This window comes from Rattus norvegicus, chromosome 7 (genome assembly GCF_036323735.1).
Source record: "Rattus norvegicus strain BN/NHsdMcwi chromosome 7, GRCr8, whole genome shotgun sequence".
NCBI classification, from domain to species: Eukaryota; Metazoa; Chordata; class Mammalia; order Rodentia; family Muridae; genus Rattus; species Rattus norvegicus.
This window is the reverse complement of record NC_086025.1, coordinates 11,984,056-12,000,117: the sequence shown is the minus strand read 5'-3', so window position 1 is coordinate 12,000,117 and position 16,062 is coordinate 11,984,056. Positions and strand designations below refer to the sequence as shown.

General features: G+C 46.7%; 1 protein-coding gene across 13 annotated transcripts in view; it reads left to right on the top strand.

Moving 5' to 3' along the window:
* Akap8l (A-kinase anchoring protein 8 like) overlaps nucleotides 1-16,062 on the top strand; it is a 29,629-nt gene that overhangs the window by 12,726 nt on the left and 841 nt on the right. For 2 of the 13 annotated variants that reach the window (XM_063263156.1, XM_006241055.4), the window contains 9 exons: nucleotides 1,088-1,541; nucleotides 1,623-1,719; nucleotides 1,793-1,863; nucleotides 2,190-2,253; nucleotides 3,124-3,232; nucleotides 4,673-4,814; nucleotides 4,903-5,008; nucleotides 5,212-5,342; nucleotides 9,534-15,736. In XM_063263156.1, the coding sequence (XP_063119226.1) occupies nucleotides 1,088-1,541; nucleotides 1,623-1,719; nucleotides 1,793-1,863; nucleotides 2,190-2,253; nucleotides 3,124-3,232; nucleotides 4,673-4,814; nucleotides 4,903-5,008; nucleotides 5,212-5,342; nucleotides 9,534-9,545 (1,186 nt within the window). In that variant the 3' untranslated portion in view covers nucleotides 9,546-15,736. Of the gene's footprint in view, nucleotides 1-1,087; nucleotides 1,542-1,622; nucleotides 1,720-1,792; nucleotides 1,864-2,189; nucleotides 2,254-2,438; nucleotides 3,409-3,773; nucleotides 4,059-4,672; nucleotides 4,815-4,902; nucleotides 5,047-5,211; nucleotides 5,343-9,533; nucleotides 15,737-16,062 lie in introns of those variants that run through there. The other 11 variants (XM_006241054.3, NM_001013946.1, XM_063263159.1 and 8 more) reach the window with 9 other exon arrangements.

Below are 16,062 nucleotides of genomic sequence, written 5' to 3'. Positions count from 1 at the left end.
GACGAGCAGGCCCTGCTGTGCTGTCTTGCCTGTATCCACAGAACGGCTTCTCAGGAGTAGTTCCAACGCCTCCTCCCTAATGGCAAGGGAGGAGCCTGCACAGTGCAAAGCAGGGCAGATTAGGTTTGGTCAGAGGCATGGGCTAATCCTTTGGGACTAACCACTGGGAGTCGTTAGGCAGATAAGAGGACTTAGGGCTGGAGAGATGGCTCAGCAATTAAAAGCACTGACAACTCTTCCAGAGGACCTGGGTTCGAATTTCAGCACCCACATGGTGGCTCACAACTGCCTGTAACTCAAGACCTGACAACTTCACATAGACATACATGCAGGCAAAACACCGATGCATCTTTAAAAAAAAAAAAAAAAAAGCACAAGAGTCCTTAACAGCCACTTGCTGGTGCCTTATAAATGTACACTTGAGGGAAATTTCTGTCCTGCCTTCATAGATAGGGCTGCTGAAGCAAAGCAGATGGCACCTTTGCCTGAGTATAAATAAATGATAGGACTAGTTGGGCCGAACCCCACCCTCAGGTCTGTCCTACTGTACAGGATCACCCATGAGCGTTGTCATTGGCTAAATTGCTTTGGTTTGTTTCAAGAGTTCTTGCAGCATAGTGAGAAGAGCACATATATTTCTAGCATAAGATAAAGGGGAGCTGGATAGCTTTGACTGATAAACGAAGGAGACTAGACAGTGAGGAGTGAGGGGCTGGGCTGGTCTTTGACTGGGAGGGCCATATAAAGGTCCAGGGATCCTGGGGAAGAGCAAGAAACTTGGCTCACACTGCTGCAGGACAACTTGCTATGTAGCCTGGAGCCTTGGAAGCAATGGCTGGGATCAATGGCACCCCAGTGAGCTTGGAGAGAGGAGTACCGAGAGGACCCTGTACTTGTGAAGTATTGGGGGGAAATGAGCCTAAACCTGTCTATGACTTAGTCAGGTGGTCTGGCCTCCTTCCTAAGTATTGTGTTAAATTTTTTTTGAGACTGGGAGTGACAGAGCATGGTAGGGCAGGAGCAGTAGGCAGGCTGGAGTCAAGGGACTCAGAGGGCTCTGCCTGATGCTTGCCATGTGTCTCCACAGATATGATTCCTATGAGGCCTGTGACTCAAGGGCCATCCTGAGTGAACGAGACCTCTACCGGTCGAGCTATGACTATGGCGAGCTTGACCCTGAGATGGAAATGGCCTATGAGGGTCAATATGATGCCTACCGTGACCAGTTTCGAATGCGTGGAGGAGATACATTTGGTCCAAGGGCTCAGGGCTGGGCCCGGGATGCCCGGAGTGGACGGCCAATGGCCTCGGGCTATGGGCGCATGTGGGAAGACCCCATGGGGGCCCGGGGCCAGTGCATGCCTGGTGCCTCCCGGCTGCCCTCCCTCTTCTCCCAGAACATCATACCCGAGTATGGCATGTTCCAGGGCATGCGTGGTGGGGGTGCCTTCTCTGGTGGCTCCCGATTTGGCTTCGGATTTGGCAATGGCATGAAGCAGATGAGGCGGACCTGGAAGACCTGGACCACAGCGGACTTCCGGGTGAATAAGCTGACCTAACCCTCCTGACCCACTCGGGGAGACAGCTACCATCTCTGACTTCACTCCTTCTTTCTCCTCCAGACCAAAAAGAAGAAGAGAAAGCAGGGTGGCAGTCCTGATGAGCCAGACTGCAAGGCTACCAGAACAGACTGCTCAGACAACAGTGACTCAGACAACGGTGAGCTGGGGGTGCTGCGCTGCTCCCAGCCCCGTGGGACTCCCGGATTGAGCTTGCTGTTCTCTCTTTGCAGATGAAGGTACTGAGGGGGAAGCTGCAGAGGGTGCTGAAAGTGCTGAGGCTCTGGAGAAAGGCTCCCGAGCAGTAAGTAACCCTCGACCTCAGGCTCTTGCTCTCTGCAGGCAGGGCCAGCGAGTACAGAGCTGGCTTAAAGAAACAGGCCTTGCTTCAAGGGTCACAGGCAAAGTGGTATTACCTAAATGCATGGGTAGTGAGTGGCCAATACACGGAGGCTGGCTCTCTAGGGAAAAGTACAGACTACTTTACTAACAATGTGTTTCCTGGGGAGAAATGGGGGCATACAGGCCTCTGTGCACAGGTAGTAGGAAGGTGTGACACTCCCTTAATTCTTAAGTCAGTATAAGTAGCTGTGCCCTTTTTAAAATTGATTTTTAAAAATTGTATATTAGGAAGGAGAGGACGAGGAGGGAAAAGAAGATGGGAGAGAAGAAGGCAAAGAAGATTTGGAGAAAGGTAAGTCTTCCAGGGGTGCCTAGGTGATGGGGAAGCTCTTCAGTGCTTGTAGTGGGAGGAAACCAGCTGAGGGCAGGGTTGTAGCAGAAAGATGGCTGGCTTGGACCTTCCTTATGGGACTGGGTATATGCTAGCAGGGCCTCTTCTCACTCTAGGCCCTCCCAGCCTGCCTCTGTTTTTCCTAGGCGGAGGTTATGGATGGTGTGGCCTCCAGTCTAGCACTTTGGTTTTGCCTTCAGGTGGGGGCAGCAAGCAAAAGTATGGGGAGCCCCAGGCACACGCCCCCCCCCTTGGTCCCTCAATAACACACAGTTCCAAGTCCTCAGTGGCTGGTGTCCAAGCTGGGACCCTTGGTGCAGTTTTTACGGCTCTGGTTTGCGTGTCCTCTCCCTTAGCGCCTCTCCAGCCCTTGTTGGGAGTCCGTGTCCCCCCACCTGAGTGATGAGCGCCAGCAGGTACCTAACAGTAAATCCAGCCTCAGCCCACTGTTGCCGCGGTGCCCGGTCGGGGGGTGGGCAGGGCCATGTGATCGGCCTCCCTGCATCCGCGCCACCCAGTCCCTCTGAACACAATCGTGTTCCCACCAAGACAGCCTGTCTTTGCCTTCCAGCTTCTCTGCACCCACTCTGCAGAGAGTGGGGGTGTTCCAGAAAATAGAGGGGTCAGCACGTGTCCCCCCTCTCCTGGTGCCTAAGCCAGATCTACTTCCTGCTCAACCCAGGGCACCCAGCCTTGCTCATGGCCTGCGGCTTTATGTACACAGCTGCTCTCAGACGGACCCTCTGGAGTGGACAGCGGGTGATTCAGCCACAGGCCACAGGCTCTATTTTGTTAGGGTCTGCTGGTAACTCTGCCTTTCTGTTACCACAGGGGCCCTGACCGCCCAGGATGAGAGCAGCCAGGCCAAGCGCAAGTTGCAGGCAAGCAAGAAGAGCCAAGACAAACAGAAAAAGCGGCAGCGGGACCGTATGGTGGAAAGGTAACTCTCTTCCCTCCATCCCTATGCCTCTGCCCTGCTCTGGGGCTACCACCAGGAGAGCAGGGTCATATAGCTCTGCCATCTCGCCGCCCTCTGACCTCCCTTGGGAGCCACCACCTGCTCTGCTGTGCATGGACCCTGCTTCCCGCCAGGCCCAGCTCCCAAGTCCTGACTCATCCCCTGCCCCTCTGTGGCCACCTGGCGACCGCTGCCATCTGTGGCCCGAGACCTGGCACTGCTCAGCACCACCATTGCCCAGAAGTTCCAGCACTAGGTCACTCAGCGCACACGCCCTGAGGTGCGCAGGGGGCCCGATGCCCCTGAGGGAGGGGGCCAGCTCATCAAAGACTCAAGGTCCAAGGCGCCTGTGCCACCCCAGCTAGCGGTCAAGAGGCCACCACCGTGCCCAGGAGAGATGACAGCACCTGTGGGCTATGGCAGCCTCTGGGTCTGCTGTTGGCCCTGCCCACCGGCCCTCTCAGGCCGGGCCTGTCAGTGGCTGAGTCCTTCACGCCCCTTGGTCGGGTCTGTCTGCCCTCAGGGCTCCCGCACTGGTGCTTGCCTCCTCCGCCTCAGACTCTTGCTCTTGCTGGACCTTCCACTCAGCCTCGCCGGCGCCCGGCCCCTGGGCTCTTCAGACAAAGCTGACCCCGTGGCCCAGATAAGGACGTCCGGCAGAGGTAGGGACCCGCCCCGAGGCCTCGGTGGCGGCTGGCCTCCTCCGCCCCTTGCCACGGCGGCCTGTTCCAGCCCAGGCCCTAGACCCCAGGCTTCTGCTGTGGACAAGAGGCCTAGACAGAGAGCACCTCGCCCAGTGATTCCAGGCTGCCCTCTGGCAGGCCAGGCGGGCGCCCTCCTTCCAGCTCAGACTGGTCTCTTCTTGGAAAAGGAAGATGTGGCAGCAGGTGCCCAGGCCTGCTGCCTCCCATCCCTCCTGACACCACCCCCCAGGCATTCTGAGCAGAGGATGGGCTGGGCCATTGAGTCCCCCAGACCTGAGAAGGAAGATGCAGCACCTTTTCAGGCCCTGCCTCGGGACTGCGTACTCCACCTCTGCACCTCAGGCCCTCCTGGCTCTCGCCAGGGCATTCTTCCTTCCGGTCCCCAACTGGGCCAAATGCACACGCTCCTGCCTAGCCTTGGTAGAGAGGCTTTCCGACAACCTTCCAGCGACTCTTTGTCTGTTGCAGCAGTAGCTGCCTCGGGTCTCAGTCTCCTGCCTGTGGGAAGGAAGAGTTCTTCCCCTAACCCCTACGGTGCTGTAACTGCAGCCTACAGACTATCCCCTTCTGCTCCCAACCCTACCAGTCCCAATCTACCCCTCAGCTGGGACTGCACTTCAGAGCAAGGCCTGTTTCAAGGCCTGCACCTGGGTTGGGGTAGCAGTGACATTTTCTGGGACCCTTGCAGCCTCAGCCTCTTGTTTCCTTCCTGTGGCAGGATCCAGTTTGTCTGTTCTCTCTGCAAATACCGGACCTTCTATGAAGACGAGATGGGTAGCCACCTTGATAGCAAGTTCCACAAGGAACACTTCAAATATGTAGGCACCAAGCTTCCCAAGCAGACAGCTGACTTTCTGCAGGTAAGCTTCTGAGCAGGACATCTGCTGTGGATTTCTCTAGTCTCTGGGACCGCCAGGCAGCTGACACGAACATCTGTGTCTCTGATAGGACTATGTCACCAACAAGACCAAGAAGACAGAGGAGCTCCGAAAAACTGTAGAGGACCTTGATGGTCTGATCCAACAAATCTACAGAGACCAAGATCTGACCCAAGGTGAGGAGGTTCCATCCCACCAGGATGGCTGCCACCAGGTAGGCCCCTAGCCTGCCCTTTTCTGCTTCTTGGTGTAGTAGCTTGATGTTCCACTGTTCACCCAGCCTCAGGCTCATGTAGAAGTGGCAGGGAAAGTTAAGAAACTAGCGTGATGTCTTTGGCACCTGAGACCAGTGATGACTGCTCTCTTCTGCCCCCAACAGAAATTGCTATGGAGCATTTTGTGAAGAAGGTGGAGGCGGCCCATTGTGCAGCCTGTGACCTTTTCATCCCCATGCAGTTTGGAATCATCCAAAAGCATCTCAAGACTATGGATCACAACCGAAACCGCAGGGTGAGTTGGGGCCCGGCTGTTCTTTTCCTGCAGTTGTAGCCTCTGCTTGCCAATGAGGGACTGCGAGGAAGGCAGGCAGGGGCAAGAAGATATATGCAGACCGTTTGACAGAGGTGACGCTGAGCTGGACTTTTAAGGATTAACAGCTTAATTAGTTTCAGAACTCAGAGGCCAACAAACAGTACTGCTATGGCTGGAAAAGAGAAGGGAATTAGACTTAAGGTTTGCTTCTGTCATTGGTGGTTCAAGTAGTCGGGTAGAAGTATTAGAGGTAATGAGGAACCAGAGACATCTGCCATGAAGAATATAGAGAGCTGGTCTCGGGCCATGTGGAAAAGAATGACCTTGGGAATGAGGAAGAGGAATGCTGATGAAATATAGGAACAGGACAATGGCCTGTGGGAGGAACCAGGAGCCTCGAGTGAGTCTCACTCCTAGGAACTGAGTAGACAGTGGTGCTGTTTTGATTGTGCACAGAAGGAGTTTATATTTAATGTGTCGGGGGTGGGGAGCATATTTGGTAGGAAAATTACATTTTCTTTTTTTTTTTTTAATACATTTTTTTTTTCCGGAGCTGGGGACCGAACCTTACCGCTGAGCTAAATCCCCAACCCCGGAAAATTACATTTTCTTGACTTCCAGTGTGTCCCAGGCCTGTCTGAGGTCAAAGTATATGTAGGGTTGTTTGTTTCGGTATTTTTGGGGCTTATAATGCCATCATCTTCCCCTTTCCTTTTCTCTTTACAAATCCTCCATGTGCCTCCCCTACTTTGCTCTCTTTCAGATTTATGGCCTCTTTTTCTTTATTCGTTACATGTGAGAACAAATGTCTGTGTGTCCCTAAATAGATGCTGCACCTGCTCAGTTTGTATACTGTTGCTTCAGATTCATGTTTTCAGGACTGGCTGGTCTAAGACTGGACAACCAATTGGGACTCTTCCCTGGGGAAGACTTTCTCCCAGTGTCCGCATTCCTTGGCTGCTGGTGGGTCTTTGTCTAGGCTGAGGCCTTTGAGTTTCCCTTTGTGCATTAGCATGTCTCTTGGTTCCGTCCCCTCCTTGTTCATAATCTTTAGGCAGCCATGTTAGGAGACTTCGTGGATGTGGCTGCGATGTTTATCTCACAGCAGACTCCCCGTTCTCTGGCTCCTACCATCTTCTTAACTCTTTTTGTCTCAATGATTAAGGTGCCTTAGACTGAAGAGCTGTGTTCTCTCAGCGTGTGGAGCTGGCCCCACAGCTCTGCATTTTGACTGGCTGTGGTTGTCTGTTGTAATGGTCCCTGACTTACATGATGAGGAGTGAGGACTACATATGTTGGTGGGGATAAGAACAAATATTTCTAATATAGCTCAGACTTATGCTGTTTTTGTAAAGTGGTGGTTGTGGGTTCTCTTCCAAGATCCATGACTTTGCGCTCCCTGGGTAGTTGGCTAGGTTTCTAGTGCCAGGCGTGATTTCCCTCTTGATGAATGGGCCTTTGGTCCAGTTAGGGAGAAAGGATGGTAGAAGATGGATAAAATAGGACATTGCTAAGATGTAGGATAAAATAAGTCATTGCTAAGATGTAGAGAAAATTGGCTCAGCTAAGAAAATATAAAGTCAGAATTGACATAGTTTACGTTTGATCAAATTACAGGTGAGGCGATTTGAATGTGGTTTAAATGCTACTCATTTGAAAGTTCCTGATGAGTCAGACATGATGGTGACTCACACTTGTAACCCCAGCACTTGGGAAGCTGAGAAAAAGGATTGCTGTTAGTCCCAGACCCAGCTGGGCTACAGAGTAAAGCTCTATTTCAAAAACAAAACCAAAAAGTATGTTTCAAACTAGAGAACTAGAAAGCTTCCATAGACTTATTTTGGTAACTGATTACTAAGTTGTAATTGACATATCAGTAACAATCATAGCATCATAATATATTCATTTACAATGTACACTTTAGCCATGCTGGCTTTCATCTCAGCACGTGGGAGGCTGAGACAGGTGGATCTCTGTGAGTTCTACGCTATTGAGGACTGCAGAGTGAGACCCTGTCACAACTGAATCAAAAGAACAGTTTATCTAAGTTGTTGGTACATGCCTGTAATCCTAGTGCTGATGAGACTGAGAAGGAGTGCGGGTTCAAATACAGCCTGAACTGTACTGACAGTATCAGAAAGAAGACAAGAAGGAAGGAGGGAAGGGAGGGGGACTGCAAAGGCAAAGGTAGCTTAGTTGATGAATTGCCTGATGTGCAAAGATGCAGACCTGTATCCTTGTATCAGATCACTCTCGGTGGACATTCCTTGGCTTACTTACCTTGAGGCCATTTCTTCTAGGCCTTTCTTTTCTATATGATTCTTCTACGTAGCTTTTATAAGGACACTTGTCAGTGGATTTTATAAGGACACTTGTCAGTGGATTTTATAGGACACTTGTCAGTGGATTTTATAAGGACACTTGTCAGTGGATTTTATATGGACACTTGTCAGTGGATTTTGCAGCTACCTAGGTTTTTAGATACTTTTCCCATTGCCATGACAAAATGCCTGACCACTTAGCTTAAAGAAGGTACAGTTTATTTTAGGTTAGTTCAAAGGTACAATTCATTATGGTGAGGAAACCATGGTACAGCTAGTCACATTGCATAACACTATGGAAACAGCCAATCTTGGCTTCTTACACTGATACTGTTGCTTCATAATTGTATTTTTGCTATTGTTATGAATCATAATGTAAATATCTGATATGCAGAATATTTGATATGCTACCCCTGTGAAAGAGTCACTTAATACTCCCAGAGGTCTCAGCCCACAGGTTGAGAACAGCTGCTCTTAGGCCCTTGGGTTTTTTCACCTTTTGACTATAATAATAACACTCTTAGGAACATTGCTTTATAAGTTAGTATATGGGCTTATTTTTATTTCTCGAGTATATATCTAGAAATAGAATGTCTGCATTAAAACATAACTCTTAATTGCTTTGAGAAGCTATAAAATTGTTTTCCAAAGTGGCTACACCATTTTATATATTCAGAGGCAGTATAGGAATGTCCAAGATTCTGTCTGTTCCCACTAGTGTTTGTTTGAGACAGGCTCATGTAGCCCACATTGATCTTTCTCTCTTAAATTTTTTGGTTGTAAGCCTAGCCTTTAATGGCTGAGCCATCTCTTCAGGCCCAGACTGATGACTTCTCTGTGCAGCTGAACCCCTGTTCTTCCTGTCTGGAATTACACACATATGTCCCCATGCCCAGTTTATGTAATGTTGGAGATAGAGCCATGACCTAATGCATGCCAGGCGAGCAGTCTGCCAGCCTAGCTATACCCACAGCCCTTTATGTCTAACCACCTAACACTTAGTCTAGCCATCCCACTGAGTAAACAGTGCTGTTCTTGGGGGAGAGTCTACTCAGATTCCCAGAGTACTTAAGAATTGTGCTGTCTTCAACTATTTAGAGTTTTATGTTGCTTTTTAATGTTTTTTGTTTATTTACATTGCTGGGGATTGAACTTAGGACCTTGTCCATGCTAAGCTAGCACTCTACGAAGCTATGTCCCCCATCTTATAATTCTTTTATATTTGAGACATAAGTCACTTATATAAGAATTGCAAGTATTTTTCCCATTCTGTGGGGTTTTCCACTTCATTTTTTCCAGATAGGGTCTCATTATATAGTTCTCGCTGTTCTTGAATTTGCCGTGTAGACAAGTCTGGCCTCAGCTCCACCTGCCTCATGTTACCAAGTACTAGATTTAAAGGCATGCACCACTGTGCCCAACTGCTTTTCACTTTCTTGATAAGTCTTTTACTTCACAAAAGGATTTGTTAATGTTGTTGTTTTTAATTATTTAAATGTTATTTTTAAGCGTGTGTGTGTGTGTGTGTGTGTGTGTGTGTGTGTGTGTGTGTGTGTGTGTGTGTGGTGTGTGTGTGCACGTGTACATGTGAATGCAGGTGTTTGTGGAAGCTAGAAGTGGGCATCCGGTCCCCTGGAGCTAGTGCTACAGTCGTTGTGAACTACCTGATATGAATAGTTGGATTAGGTCCTCTGAAAAAGCAATGCATGCCCTTAACTCCTGATCCATCTCTCCAGCCCCTCACAAATGTATGGGCTGGGTTTATTTTGTTTTTTGTTTTTTTTTTTTGCTTCCTTACTCCTCTGTGGTTTTTTGTTTGTTTATTTGTTTGTTTTGTTTTGTTTTGTAGTACTGGAGTTGAGACAAACCTACAAGCTTGTACATATAGCAAGCACTTAGCCACTGAGCAACATTCTCAGCTGTTCTGTTATGAGGCGTGATCCCACAATGTCGGTCAGGCTGGCCTGACACTTGCTTGGCTGCCCCTAAGTGGCCTAGAACTGACGATCTTCCTGCTTCAACCACCTGAGTATTTGGATTATAGGCAGGCACTGTCATAGCCTGCCAAAAGTTTAATTTTAATAAAATACTCTCTATTGTGCCTTTTATTGTTCATGCTTAGGGTGTATTATATGAAAATGTGTTAAAGGTCATGTAGGAACTCCACCACTTCCCGCTCCTCCTTTTTGAGATGGGAGTCTCACTATGTATGTGTCTATGCTTGGCCTAGAACTTGCTATATAGAGAGGCTAGCTTTGAACTTATGGCAGTCTTCTTGCCTCTGCCTCATATTCCAGGTTTCATCTTTTACAATTAGGCCTTAACCCATTTAATTGTTTTATCATATGAGGGTAGGACCTAATTTCATTTTTCTGCATGTGAATATCCAGTAATCCCAATACCATTTGTAAGACAGTTCTTATCCCCAATAAATGACCATTGCTCCATGTAGAAAGTCAGTTGACAATAACTATGTTTATTTCTGGACTCCAATTCCATTCCATTGTTTTTGGTCCTTTTTGGGGGAGGTGGGATAAGGGACTAATTTGTTGTTGTTGAGAGTTCTTACTCTGTAACTTGGACTAGCCTTGAATTGGAATTATTCTTTGTGTCTCTGCCTATGTGCTGGAATTTATTCTTTGTACTGTAGCCTCATAATTAAATTCAGAATGTGTGATGTGTCCAACGTTGTTTTCAATATTGATTCTGTTTGTATCAGTTGTATGCTCTTTGGTTTTAGTATTAACTTGTCATTTTTACTGAAAAACCAAACTGGTGTTCTGATAAAATTATGTTGTGTTTTTAGATGATTTGGGGAAGTCCTGTTATCTTACAATATTGTGTTTGTTGCCTCTTGGTGCAGTGAATAGAGTGTTAGTCTTGTAGTATTGTCTTCTAATTAATGGTTATGAGTCTTTTTCTTTTATTTTGGGCTTTTTGTTTCTAATCCTTCTCTCCTTTCCCCAGTATTTTCAGAGTATGGTTTATGCCTGGTATGGTAGCACAGCCCCTTATCTAAGTCAGCCCTGGGAAGGCACAGGCAGGTGGAGCTCTCAGAGTTTAAGGCTAGCTTGGTCTACATAGTGAGTTCCAGGATCAATCAGGGCCAGTTTGACAGTTGTTTTCTTAAAGCATTTCTAGTGTGTTGTTTTACTGTCTTTTGGCTTCACCTATCTGAGGAGATACCCATTTGTAAGGGAGGTTTTATTTGCTTTCAAGCTTTTTCCTTATCTTGGGCTCTTATCTCATTCTCTTGGTCTTTCCCCCCCCCCCCCACCTTCTCCTCTCCCCTCCCTCTCCCTCTTCCTTCCCTCTCCCTCCCTCCCCTCTCCCTCCTCCCTCCCTCTCTCTCCCTCCCCCTTGCTCCCCTCTCCCTCCTCCCACTCTGCCTCCTCCCTCGCTCTCCCCCCCTTTATGAACAAGAGTATGTGGGCCCTGTATGCTTAGCACACTGTGCCCTAAGGCACACCTGGCTCTAGGATGGCAGCTGAGCTGTTATCTCTGCATCTGGAAGTGAAGTGAGCCTCTCCACAGGCAGCAGGGGAAGGAGGAGAAATGCAGTTGTTGCTGTCACTGGGCCAAAGTATCTGTTCTTTATTAAGCAGTTCTTCATCTACTGTTTGTCGTTTGGAACATTTCCAGGTACTTCAAATGGTAGGTTTTGTTTTTAAGTCTTATCAATCTCATTAGAGAATGGAACTCAGACTACCATGCTGGAAGCTTATCTACTCTAAGTAAAATTTTAGGCTTCCAGTTTGTTTCTTGGTGAAAGAGAAGAGAGTGCGTGCGTGCGTGCGTGCCTGTTAGGGAGGGTTGTGTAGATAGGGATATGTTTGCACATATATTCCATGTGCTGAAGGCTAGAAAACAACCATAGGATGTCATTCCTCAGTCACTATGACCCCTTCCCTCCCCCTCCTTCTTTTAATCTTCACTTAACTGACCTGGAACCTACCAAGTAGTCTGCTAGATGGCCCACAAACCCCAGGGACCATCCTGCCTCTACTTCCCAGTGCTGGGACTATAAATACATACCACCACAACACCTTTTATATGGTATCTGAAGGTTGGACTCAGGTCCTCATGCCTCAGGCACTTTACTGACTGAGGCATCTCCCAGCCACCGCTCGTTTGTTTGCTTGTTTGTTTGGTTGGTTGGTTTGGTTTTGGTTGACTCGTAGAATCTCTCTGTAGCCTAGGCTGGCCTTCAAGTCTCAGTGCCCCTGCCTCTACTTCCTAACTGCTGGGATTACAGGCATCTGCCTACTAAACCCATCTACAAAGCCTCTTAAACTTTAATTCCAAAGATCAGAAAAAGATAATACCACAATGAAGTTATAGATCAGATTACTATTAAAAATAGGAAGGTGTGAAAAGAAAAATATCAAGTTAGTAGTAATGTAAACACAGTAAATTATAATTAGTCTTATATCTGGTCTGCAAGAATGACTCAGTAAGAATCTAGCAACATTCTTAGCATAAAATACTGGGAGGGAAAGTGACAATCTTTTTTAAAATTACATTTAATCTTTTGTTTATATGTGCTGGCATGCATGTTCTATACATGTGGAAGTCTGAGGACAACTTTCTTGGGAGTTAGGCTTTCTCCCTTCATCATAGGTCCGGGGGATAGAACTCAGGTCCCTAGATTTGGCAGGTAGTAAGTACCTTTACCCATTGAAGTCATCTTGCCAGCTCTGTAGTAACATTCTTAGAGAAGCTGAATGATTATAGCAAAATGATCTCAAAGTTAGTGAATGTAGTAAGAGGGATAGGAATTAAGATACTCAAAAAAATGGCATGTCGGGCTGGAGAGATGGCTCGGTGGTTAAGAGCACTGACTGCTCTTCCAGAGGTCCTGAGTTCAAATCCCAGCAACCACATGGTGGCTCATAACCATCTGTAAAGAGATCCGATGCCCTCTTCAGGTGTGTCTGAAGACAGCTACAGTGTACTCATATATAATAAATGAATAAATCTTTAAAAAAAATGGCATGTCTAACAGTGGCCAAAAATACTGTACAAAGAGCAGTTTTGAGTTCAGGAACTTGCTTAGCAGATATTTAAAACTTACTGCAAAGCCAATATACTTTAATATTAAAAAAAAAAAAAAAGCTGATGTTGACCATTGATAAAACAGTGCCACCAAGCCTGGCAGTGGTGGCCCACGCCTTTAATCCCATCACTTAGATCAGAGACAGGTTGATCTTTGAGTTCAAGCCCAGCCTGGTCTACAGAGTGAGTTCCAGGATAGCCAGAGCTGCACAGAGAAACCTTTTCTCGAGAAACCAAAAACACACAAAAAACAGGGTAGCCAGACAGTCCAGAAAGATCCCAGTATGTCTCAGAACTCATCTGCTTATTTTGGTGATAGTATAGGTAGGGCAGGAGGTTTGGGTTTCAGAAAGCCAATCTGGTATTATACGAACTTCCACTGGGATGTGGGAAAGTACTTTATAGTTAAATACTGAATAATTTGCCTTTAATCCCAATACTCAGAAAATAGAGGCAGGCAGCTCTCTTTGAGTTTGAGACCAGTCTGGTCTACAGAGTTCTAAAATGACCAGTGCTATGCAGAGAAACCTTGTCTCTAAAAACCAAAACCAAACCAAAATGACAAAAAATTATATAGATAGGATTATAGCCTTTTATTGTAGTTTAGTAGGAAAATACTGGTATATTTTATAAATTTGCAACATACCATCTATTAAATTCTAGGAATTTTAAATTAAAAAATAAAGAGGACCAGGAAGAAAATTAAATCATTTGTTTACTTTACTGTTCAAAGAAATCTTCCTGAGCAGGCCAGGCAATCTAGAAGCCAAGAGGGCTTCGCATATAGAAATTCTGAGCAGTTATTTCCAGTGTGCACATCAGAGCACTCAGGGTTGCTGACAGCCAGGGCAATGGCACCAGAAGAACAAACTTTTATCTCAAGGCAAAAATGTAACAACTGCTGCTGAGAAGAGGCAGGTAAGAGGAATCTATCTGTTTTGCCTGTCCTGACCTGAACCTTCGGGTTCACCTGATCTTTCTGCCTCTGCAGTAGCTATTACTATAGATGTGGTCTAACTAAGCAGGTCAGGTGCTCCTATTTTCTGCCTGGGAGCTCTATAGCTGGCTGTTTTAATGCTAGTACAGTAAGTGTAAGTCACTATTGGATCAAGGTCAAGGAAGCACGGGATAACTAAGCTGTCACAGTAGATACTACTTGGTTAAAGTTAAAAGCACCAGCCTGAAAGTATGTCCGTTGGCTTTGTTCTTGTTTTTGAGTATTTCAGATGTTTGGTCCTTGTGCTGAACAGTTATTTGTGTTCAACTTCTGCACACACAGAGGGGGTAAGAAAGGACACTGTTGGCCAGTGAAAATTATTGAGGAACTGTAGTAGTAGTCCAATTCTTTACCTTAACCTGTTACTTGAGTATACTTAGTCTGTTAGTAGATAAAATGTCTAAAGGAAACTGAAGTCTAGTGAGGCGCTCAGTGGTAAAGGCACTTGCCATGCTTGACTGCCTGTATTTGAGCCCTGGGACACTCGTGCTGGAAAGAGAGAACCAACTCCCTTTCATTCTTTCTCTGGTTTCATAGTCATGTCTGTACTCTTATGACTGAAAAATGACCCAGCGTGTTGATGTGAAGTCTTCCAGACAGAATGACTGGGATATGATAGTACAGGTCTGTAGTTTCAGCATTAGGAGGTCAAGAGGATCACAAGTTCAGAGCCAGTTTATAAACCAGGCCTAGTCTAATGTTCCTGTAATCCCAACACTTGGAAGGCTGAGGCAGGAAAATTGCCACAAATTTGAGAGACCAGCATGGACTATAGTGAGTTCAGGCCAGCCTGACCTACAAAATGTCTCAAGCAAAAAATAATTCCAAAAGAACCAAACAAGTCCCAGAAAGACAGCAAGACCTTGTCTCAACAAAACAAAACAAAAGGCCCAGGCTTCACACCTCATCGCATGTCTTTTATACTCTGCCAGCAGGCCTTGATAGGAGGAGCTGTTTTATTTCTAATTCTTAAACTCTGGGATAGGGATTACTGAGGCTAATCTGTATTTCTGGTGTATTCAATCAAACAGCTTTTCAAGTCTGTAGCCAGTTGCTCTACCAGTAGAGAAGTGTCTCTTTTCAACTTTTCCATTATATATTTCTCCATGTTCAAATCCTGGGAGTTAAAGGATGCACACCATTTAAATATAGTTTCGTGTGTTTTCTCCTTTTGTTTTGGCAGTCTTATGTAGTCCAAGCTGTCCTGGAATTCACTCTATAAGTCAGACTGGCCTTGAATTTGCAGTGGTTCTCTCTTCCTCGTTAGTGTTGGGCTTATAGGTGTGCATTGCTAGGGCCGATTTATACCCTCCTTATCGGTTCTAAACAATCGCCTTGCATGCTAGGGCAATTTGCTCCTAGGTGCCTGCATGTGGGCGCACGCGTGTATGTTAGCATGTGTGTAGAAGTCAATGGAGGGCAACTTGCAGGAGTTGGTTCTCTCCTTTATCCTATGTGACCTTGGAATTGGGTTCAATTTACCAAACTTGGTAACAAGTGCTTTTAAGCCACTGAGTCATCTTGGCGACCTATTACTGTTTTTATATTTTACTTTTTTTGTTGTAACCGTGGGGTGGTTTTTCTTTTTTTGGGGGGGGGGGGGGTCTGTGTCTTGGCTGTCCTGGAACTTGCTCTGTAGACCAGACTGGCCTTGAACTCAACGAAGATCCACCCACCTGCCTCAGCCTAAAGGTGTGTGCCACCAAGCCCAGCCCTACGTTTTACTTGTAATATATTTTACAACTGGTATGTGCGCGCGCGCGCGCGCGCGCGCGCGCGCGTGTGTGTGTGTGTGTGTGTGTGTGTGTGTGTGTGTGTGTGTGTGTCTGTGTCTGTGTCTGTGTCTGTCTGGGGATTGAACCTAGGACTTTAAGAATACTAAGAAGGGGCTGGGGATTTAGCTCAGTGGTAGAGCGCTTACCTAGGAAGCGCAAGGCCCTGGGTTCGGTCCCCAGCTCCGAAAAAAAGAACCAAAAAAAAAAAAAAAAAAAAAAAAAGAATACTAAGAAAGCACTATATCTCCAGCTGGCCCCCTTCCCTTCTTACGTTTTATTTTTTGTATGTTTTGCTTGCATGTATGTATGTATGCTCACTATGCACGTGCCTGGTGCCTCTGGTAACCAGAAGAGGGTCTCATATTCCCTGGAACCACATTAGAGATTGTTGTCAGCCATCTTTTGGGTGGCAAAAATTAAACCTGAGTCTTTGAAATACTAGCAAGTACTTTTACGGTTGAGCCATCTCTCTAGCCCCCAGCCATCTTTTATTTTCTGAGACATAATCAAAGTTGCCCAGGTTGCCTTTAAACATTGTAGTCCAAGTAGGC